We start from the raw sequence: 9407 nt of genomic DNA, 5'->3' as shown, positions 1-9407 counted from the left end.
GGGAATCTCAGGACAGAAAAAACAACTGGACAGATGTAGGGATATGGCATCGAGAAAAAAATGGGGACATTTCAGCTTGCTGAAACTAAGATTTGAGAGACAATTCTGTGTGGGTGGAATTGGCCCTGGTTGGCCAGGTAGCCTTGGACATGGCTAGTCCTCTCCAGAACCTATGGGCAAAAGGACAGTGCCAGAAATAATCAGAGCTAATAAAAAGAGAATCCCAACTCAGAGGAGTGGGCGTAGATAAGGAAAGAGTCTGGTCACAGAATTCTCAATACAAACTTGGGATTATTTCGGAGATAATAAATGATCAAGTCTGAGTTTATTCATGGTAGAATCCTCATGAACCAAGCCCCCTGCCAGATATGAGCAATGGGGATTTGTGGAGATTTGATTTAGTGCTCCATCATTAATAAGACAGCTTCCCTTCACTGTTTTTCCTTTCAACTGCTTTTCTTTTCACTGCCAGCTGGCTTTCTCACTCGCTACCATCGGCTAGAGGAAGAGGGCAAAAATAAAGGTTTTGAAGAAAACCCTCCAACAACTTTTCATTGCATTTAAAAGAAAATTCAAGGTAAATAGGGTAATAGATTGAAGAATTACCCTAAATCCAGGACAAACTAGACGCCATCGGGGAGGTTGCAGTAGCTACTATGCTTGCAACAGATAAGCTCCGTCCTCTTATCGAAACCCAGGAAGTTGATGTCCTCACAGTTGGTCATACATGACAGTTTTGAATAATGATACATACTGTGCCCTGAGGAGGTGAAACAGAGAGAACACAGCTCTAATGATCTCATTCCCCTGTACCGTATTCTTAGAAATAACCTGTCTTCAGATTCTCACTCACTTTTCTATAGGCCCAAATAAGCTCCAAGACCACATCTTTTAATTGCTGACACAGAGAGTGGATTTTATTCCCTACTTTATATGGAGCATCAGCCTTTACTTCATCCAGTATTGTCTTAAGGAAAAGTTTGTCTTTGCAATCTCCTGTACATAACCACCCCATCCTCTTCCATCCCATTCAGCCTCTCACTCTGAGGGCAAAAGAATACCACTATTCCTCAAGGAAGGAAGTCACTCTATCCCCCATATTACCTTTACTTGTAAGTGCGTAAAAGTTCTCAGTAGCACAGGACTGTTTATGCTTCAGTTTGCAGGACTTCATGACATCATAGCATAACCCCAGATGAAATTTTCTGCATTGGTAACACATCATTCCACTCTCTGCCGGATACAGAATAAGGTGCTGAGAGGATACGGCCTGGAGAAGGCTCTCTGGGCCTAGGGGTTTCTGTACAGGAGCTTACTATTGCCTGGTGGTTCCTAACCTTGCTTGGGCCATGGACTCCTTTGATAATCTTGTGAAAGATAACCTACACAGACATGAATCAAATGTTCTGTGTGATTTCAGGAGCTCAGAATTTCTTATCTAGACTGATGATTTTGTCCACTAATGGGTAAAAAGAAGCAAAGAAGGGGATTTTAGCCTCCTTACTCCAAGAAGTGTACTAAACAGGTGTGGGAGAAGGTAAAACTCCTAGGGTTCTGTAGTAAGAATGGATTACAGTTCTCTCTGAAGAAGGAGGGGAGGTTTACTCATAAACATGTCACAAATGATCTGTTTCCCAAGGACTTTAGACCAGCCATGGTTGTACCTCTTAGAGGGTCTTGAAGTTCACCTGTGAAGAGAAGAAAAATCTTCCTTGTCATAATCTCAGGTACATCTGCCACAGGTTCAGGAAATGATTTTGGAAACTTCCCCTTTCTCTGCATTTGTCCATCTCTTAACCAAACATGAGCTGCTCTTTCATCTCTAGGACTTACCCCAGTATGGGCAGTTCAGAAACACTGTGCCGAGCAGAAACAGAACAAACATTCTGGAACTTTTGCCATGTGCAGCTTCTTGTGTAAGGTGCTTGTCGTTCTCCTGTGATCTGTCCTTGGGCTATTTATCTAACTCATGTCATCATAAAATTTCAGGGACAAACAGTACCTCAATGTTCTCAGAGCCAAGCCATCATCTCCACTTCCCTTACAGCATTCCAAACAGGGTGCTCATTCTGATTTTGCAGAAGATCCATAATAAAAATGAAATTGTGATCTTCCTGATTCATCAAACCTGCTCCTACTTCAGTGTTGCAAGTCTTCATAAATCTGGGAGGCATTCTTTGTAGCTCCCTGTGCCCCTTCTGCAAAGAAGAATCTGACAGCAAGTCTATTCTACCTACTAACTTCTCCTCACATGAGGTTATTATTCTCCACCTCCACTGCAAATACCATAAGCCAGTCTGTCATTATCTCTTGACCAGACCAAGCAATAGCCATATTTTTGCACCTTTACAATTATTTCTCCATAAAGCAGTCAGAGCTCACTTTTGCACCTTTACAATTATTTCTCCATAAAGCAGTCAGAGCACTTTTTGTAGTTAGAGATGTCATGCTTCTGCTCAAAACCCTCCAACAGCTTTTCGTTGCATTTAAAAGAAAATTCAAGGCTCATATCACAGCCTATAAAGTCTTCCCCAATCTGAGCAATGGCCACTTCTCCAACCTTCTTTTCTGCCATGTTCCCCTTGCTCACTCAGGTCTTTGCTCAAATGTCACCTCCTGACACAGAGCAGCGTTTCCTGATTAACCTCTAAAAATGGCAACCTCTGTTCTCCACCCTTTTTTCTGCTTTATGTTTTTTAGCAATTCCCACTACCTGACCTTACCTATGTATTTGTTCAGTTTTTGACTCCTCAACCAAATCAAAGCAAGGGATTTGTTTCATTTATCATGGCATCCCTGGCATCTAGAAACTTAGAACACAGGAAATACCCAATAAATATTTGTGGGACGAATTCATAATGGTCTTCACACACCCATTGCATCCCTATAGTCCATTTTCTGCAGAGCAGCCAGGTTGATCAGATTTTTTTTTGAACCAAAATAAGAATGTGAAAATGAGACTCTACAATCCCAGTTCAGTAAGTGGCAAGTATTTTTACATTTCAAATTGAAATATTGTGCTACTTATGCAGATTTTCAAAGAAAATAGATAAAAACCGGTTTCATTATCCTTGGCTCTTTGCCCACCCAGATAGTATAAATAGCATAGATTGGGGGATACCTTTCTAAATATGGTGCAAAACATAGAACAATAAAATAAAAAGATTGATATGTTTGGCTACATTTAAAAAATCTGTATGGAGTAAAAGCAACCACTAATTTATAAGAAAAGTACAAATAAGAAATAGGCAATTAGTAAAAAAAAAATTTGCAACTCATATTACAGACTAAGGGCTAGTCTCCCTATTTAATTCAAAAGGGATGTAAGCAGTAAATAACATATACTTCACAGAAAAAGAAACAAAAATGCTTGTTAAACATGTGAAATATGCTGAGCCTTACTCCAAATTCGAGTAATGTAAATTAAAACTAAACATTAGATAACACCACTGTGTTGGCAAAATGAGAAGAAAACAAGCAGTGTCATGTGTTGCTCATGAGGGTTTAAGTTATTACATCAGTAAGGAGGAGAATTAGACAATAGCTCTCTGATTTATAAAGATATAGTGAATCTTAACTCAGTAGTTCTATGGAATTGTTTGTGCACATTTGGCATTGCTTTTAGGATTTTTCAGGGAATAAATAGATAGATAAATAAATTACAAATACTTGCTGAGTCCCTATTGCTATTTCCAATTCAAATACAGGACTATAAAGTTTCTACTTAGCTTCATATTACAACTATATCTCCTTTATTTTCCACTGAGAATCCTGGTTTTCAGGGACAGAGAATTAGAATAGAATGAAATTAGAATTTTTAATATATATGTATACATATAAGATGTTAACAGAATATTACATGCATATGAATTATAATATGGCATGTACAGAACAGAACAAAATTAGAATTGATTAGAGTATCTCTAATAATCAATCATTTGCTTTATTCCACATTAAACACCTGACAGTCTCAGTATAATAGTACTAATATGATCACCACCAATTATGGTTACTTAAATTGTTTTAAAATTTTGTTTATATTCTCCCTGCACTCAACCACAGCATCCACATTTTTTATGGTGTGTATATATATGTAGAGAGAGTATGTAGTATAATATCTATGCTATCCAGTCATACTGCCATTACATACTATACTCTCTGCCTTTTAATCTTCATTTAGTCCTTGTTCCACTACTAGTTTATATTTAAACTTTACCACCAGCCCGTATGTCAAGGTCTTTCTAGTCATTTTGTTTCTCTGAAACTTTTTTTCAATGGATCTTTAGGAAGGGCTTATGGAAACAATAATTCTAAAATTCAGTTATGTCAAAACATTTTATGTTCTTTACACTTAAAAGTGAGTTCTACTGAACACAAATTCTTTGGTTCATATATTCTTTCATATATTACAAATACATTACTCCATTTACAAGAGTCTGACAATTAACCAATTTTCTGTCCCTTACAAATTATATGCTCTTTTGGCTTAAAAGCTCAAACCATTGTTTTCTTTGAAGTTCAGGACCTTTACAAGAATATGCCTTGATTCTGATAATTCTAAATTGATATCCTCAGGTACATAGTGTGCTGTTACAATGTGGAGTTTTAATACTTTTAAAATTGTTTTCAAAAAAGTTTTATTATGGCTATAAATTTTTAGCATTTGTTCTGTTTTTTTTTTTTTTGAGCTTCTATTATCTGAATATTGAATTTTTTTCTTTATCAAAACGTCACTTTTTTCAGTCTTTAAATGTCATTCTTCATGTATTTTAGATGGTAAATTCTTCTTTTTCACTTTCTACTTCTCCTAAGTCAGTACTTTATGATTTTCTATGTTCCTTATATTTCTGCTTGCAGGGGTGCCCACCATAGGCCTGAGCATCATTGCACTTGCTGGGTATGCCAACAGTGCAAGGCCCTGACTGCTCTGATCTGTACCCAGGCCATCTCTGAGGGTTGTGTCTCCAGTGGGAATCCTTGAAGAATAAGGTAACATCTCCCCCAGGACAAAGAGCAAGCCTGCTGCCACTTATATATGAGTGGCAGATTCCTCAAGTTCAGTGTCCCTCAGATTCTGCACAAACTCACAGTGTGGTAGCATCAACCTGAGCCTCACCTATCTCACCCCATGGGACTCAGGGAACCCGAGGAGTCGATGCAAACCAACATCGACTTTTGCTTTTGCTGTAACAGAGTCCTTTATTTTTGATTCTCAAGTTTTGACTCTTCCACCAGCATCCATCAAAAAATACCAGGCTAGCTTGTTAGCTTGCAAATAGGGCAAATTCTTAGCCCTCTAGTAGCTCTTTCTTTCTTTATTTTCATTTTTATTGCTATTAGCATATTCATCATTACAAATCATAATCTTTCCCCATTGCCTTCACCTGACCTATCACTTCCCAATTTCCCTCCCTCCTTCCACCCATCTCTAATATCCTTAGCTTTGTTCTCTCCTTCTGAAAGTTCAATGTATTACTGTAGCCTTTTCTTCCATCCTTCCTTCCTTCCTATCCATCTTTCTTTCTATCTTTCTTTTTTTCTTCTGTTCTTTCTTAACACCCACTAATGAGTGAGAACATGCAGTATTTCTCTTTCTGTGTCTGGCTTATTTCACCTCAAATAATTTTCTCCACATTCATCCATGTTACTGTAAATGGCAGAATTTCCTTCTTTTTTATGGCTGAGTAGTATTCCATTGAGTATATATACCACATTTTCCTTATCCAGGCATCCGTTGATAGACATTTAGATTGGCTCCATATTTTGGCTGAAAAGAGCTGCAATGAACATTGGAAGTACAGGTATACCTCTGCCATGATGATTTCCTTTCCTCTGGATATATACCCAGTGGTGGGATTGCTGGATCATATGGTAGCTCTATCTGTAGTTGTTTGAGAAACCTCCATATTGTTTTCCATAATGGCTGTGCTAATTTGCAGTGCCACCAACAGTGTAGAAGAGTTGCCTTTTCCCCACATCCTCGTCAGCATTTGTTATTCTCAGTCTTTTTCATAATGTCCAAACTGGAGTAAGATGATAACTCAGGTGGTTTTGATTTGCATTTCACTGATGATTAGTGATGCTTAGCATTTTGTCATGTACCTATTGGCCATTTGTACATCTTCCTGTGAAAAAATATCTATTCATCTCGATTGACCCCTTTTTAATTGGAGTTTTTTTTTTGTTTTTGTTGTTTTTTGCTGTATAGTTGTTTGAGTTCCTTATATATTCTGTCTATTAGTCCCTTGTTGGATGTAGAGTTTAAAAATATTTTCTCCCATTCCATAAGTTGCCTTTCTGCTCTGTTGTTTCCTTTGCTTTGCAGAGGGTTTTTACTTTGATATAGTCTCATTTGTTTATTTTTTTCTTCTGTTGCTTGTTCTTTTGGGTCTTAGTCATAAAGTTTTTGACCAGTCCTACTTCCTGGAGTTTTTTCCCTGTATTTTCTTTTAGTAATTTTATGGTTTTGGATCTTATATTTAAGTCCTTAATTCATTTTGAGTTGATTTTGGTATATGGAGACAGACATAGGTTCAGTTTCATTCTTCTGCATATAGAAGTCCAATTTTCCCAGCACCATTTATTGAAAAGGCGGTTGTTCCCCCATTGTATGTTCTTGTTGCCTTAGTGAAAGATCCATTGAATGTAAGTATGTGGGTTAATTCCTGGGTTTGTGATTCTGTTCTATTGATCCAAGTGTCTGTTTTTATGTCAGTACCAGGCTGTTATGATGGCTTTGTTTATATAATTTGAGATTGGAAAGTGTTATGCCTACGGGTTTATTTCTTTTGCTCAGGACTGCATTGGCAATTCAGGGTCTTCTGTTGTGACATATGTATGTCAGTATTGCTTTGTCTATTTCTGTGAATAACACCATTGGTGTTTTGATGGGAATTGCATTGAATCTGTAGATTGTTTTGGGTAGAATGGACATTTTCATGATGTTAATTCTTCCAGTCCATTAGCATAATATGCCTTTCCTTTTTCTGACCACTTTAATTTCTTTCAGTGGTGATTGTAGTTCTCATTGTAGAGATCTTTCACTTCGCTGGTTAAATTGATACCTAGGTATTTTATTTTGGGGCTTGCTTTCTTGATTTCATTTTCTGCTAGTTTGTTATTGGAGTATAAAAATGCTATCGATTTTTGGGTGTTCATTTTGTATCCTGCAACATTACTGAAATTGTTAATCAGCTGTAAGAGTTTTTTAGTAGAGTCTATAGGTTTTTCTATTTATATGATCATCTCATCAGCAAACAAGGACAGTTTGACCCCTTCCTTTCCAATCTCTATGCCCTTCATTTCTTTCTTTTGCCTGATTGCTCTGGCTATTACTTTCAAGACTATGTTAAATAGGAGTGGTGAGACTGGGCGTCCTTGTCTTGTTCCTGTTCTTAAGGGAAAAGCTGAAAGCTTTTCCCCATTCAGGATGATATTGTGCAATTAGTTTGTCATAAGTGGCTTTTATTGTATTGAGATAATTTCCTTCTATTCCTAATTTGCTGAGAGTCTTAATCTTGAAGAGATGTTGAATTTTATCAAATGCCTTTTCTGTCTCAATTGAGATAATCACATGGTTTTTGTCCTTGGTTTTGCTGCTGTGGTGTATCACATTTATTGACTTGCACATGTTGAACCATCCTTGTATCCCTGGGATGAATCCCACTTGATCATGGTGTATAATTTTTTTGATGTGTTGCTTTAATCTGATTGCTAGTATTTTGTTGAGGATTTTTGCATCTATGTTCATCAAGGATATTGGCCTGTAGTTTTTTTTGTTGTTGTTGTATCTTTATTTGCTTTTGGTATCAGGGAGATGCTGGCCTCATGGAACGAGTTTGGGAGAATGGTTTCTGTTTCAATTTTTTGGAGAAGTTTGAAGAGAAGTGGTATTAATTCTTCTTTAAAGGTTTGATAGAATTCAGCAGTAAAGCCATCCAGTCCTGGGTTTTTCTCTTTTGAAAGATTGCTGATTACTGCTTCAATCTCATTGCTTGTTATTGTTCTCTTCAGGTTCTCTGTTTCTTCTTGGTTCAGTCGTGGTAGTTTTATGCATCCAGAAATTTATCCATTTCCTCCAAATTTTCCTATTTGTTAGTGTGCAGTTGTTTATAATAATCTCTAATGATTCTTTGTATTTCTGTGGAATCAGATGTAATGTCTCCCTTTTCATTTCTTTGTTTATTATTTGGATCTTCTCTCTTCTTCTTCTTTTTTTTTTTTTTGTTAACCTAGCTAATGGCTTGTCTGTTTTCTTTATCTTCTCAAAAAACCAACTTTTGGGGGGGGGAGTTCTGGTCAAGATGACAGAGTAGTAGGTTCCTGGTGTCACTCCCTCCCAAAGAGCAACCAATTTGCAGCTTTTGAGGAGCAGCAATGGAGGACCAGAAATCTGTGCTGGAGCAGACAGGAGCTGCCCGCCATGGGACTCCAGTTGAGGTTGCTCCCCGTTCTGTAGAGAGACTTTAGAGCTTCTGGGCCCACACGCATCGAGCCTGCTGGCCGGAGAATCCAGGTGGAGCCAGGGCAGGACTTATGGTGCAGGCTGCCCCATCTCCATGAGTGACCTGAAAGGCTTTGGGCTCCCAAGCCCTAAGCCAGATGAGCCACTGAAGGCTGGCAGGGCAGGACTTCTGGCACAGTCCATCCCGTCTCCATGAACAACCTGAGAGGCTTAGACCACCAAGCCCCAAGCCAGATGAGCCAGTAAAGGCAGGCAGGGTGTGACTTCCAGTCCAGGCTAGTCTCTGCTGGCCAGAAGCGGCAGTCCTTTCAGGATCCAAGCCAGACATCAAGGTAAAACAAGGGGACTGTGATACCCCTGGCCACAATGACAAAACACCAAAGGAAAGAAACCAGAAATATGAAAAATCCAGAAAGTACATTGCCACCAGATATAACTTTCAAGTGCTAGATCCTATAAAACAGGAAGTCTTTGAAATGACAGACAAGGAATTTAGAGTAACTATTCTAAGGAAACTAAATGAGATACAAGACAACTCAGTGAAACAACACAATGAAATGAGAAAAAATATACAGGACCTGAAAGAAGAAATGTACAAAGAAATCAATGCCTTGAAAAAGAATGTAGCTGAGCTGTAGTGGAGCTGAAGGATTCATTCAACAAAATAAAAAAAAAAGCAGAGCATTTAACCAGCAGTCTTGAACAAGCAGAAGAGAGAATTTCTGACTTGAAGACAGGCTGTTTGAATTATCACAGATAGACCAGAAAAAAGAATCCAAAAAATTGAAGAAAATCTAAGAGAGACAACTGACAACATTAAGTGCCCAAATATCCAAATCATTTGTATTCCAGAAGGGGAGGAAAAAGGAAATGGCATTGAAAACATAATCAATTAAATAATAGCAGAAAACTTCCCAGGTATAGGGAAAGTCACAGATCTCCA

The 9407-nt window shown here is 38.0% G+C and overlaps 1 protein-coding gene across 1 annotated transcript; it reads right to left on the bottom strand.

Annotated features, from left to right (window-relative positions):
* Positions 1–623: 623 nt before the first annotated feature.
* LOC134374774 (prostate and testis expressed protein 2-like) lies at positions 624–1885 on the bottom strand. The gene is made up of 4 exons (XM_063092740.1): positions 1834–1885; positions 1665–1688; positions 1105–1233; positions 624–760 (listed from the first exon to the last, which is right to left on the bottom strand). The coding sequence occupies exons 1-4, from the start codon at positions 1883–1885 to the stop codon at positions 624–626; spliced, it is 342 nt and encodes a 113-aa protein (XP_062948810.1).
* Between the last annotated feature and the right edge of the window lie 7522 nt (positions 1886–9407).

This window comes from Cynocephalus volans, chromosome 4 (genome assembly GCF_027409185.1).
Source record: "Cynocephalus volans isolate mCynVol1 chromosome 4, mCynVol1.pri, whole genome shotgun sequence".
NCBI lineage: Eukaryota > Metazoa > Chordata > Mammalia > Dermoptera > Cynocephalidae > Cynocephalus > Cynocephalus volans.
The sequence above is the reverse complement of the archived record's forward strand: the minus strand, read 5'-3'. Positions and strand labels throughout refer to the sequence as shown.

What these genes read in the sequence shown, in the direction of transcription:
- LOC134374774 (XM_063092740.1), bottom strand. Translation starts at nt 1,885, where the DNA reads ATGTTTGTTCTGTTTCTGCTCGGCACAGTGTTTCTGAACTGCCCATAC. An exon ending in TCTGAACTGCCCATACTGGG is followed by an intron (nt 1,689 to 1,833) that starts GTAAGTCCTAGA and finishes TTCTCTTCACAG; the next exon opens with GTGAACTTCAAGACCCTCTA. An exon ending in TTACGCACTTACAAGTAAAG is followed by an intron (nt 761 to 1,104) that starts GTAATATGGGGG and finishes TCACCTCCTCAG; the next exon opens with GGCACAGTATGTATCATTAT.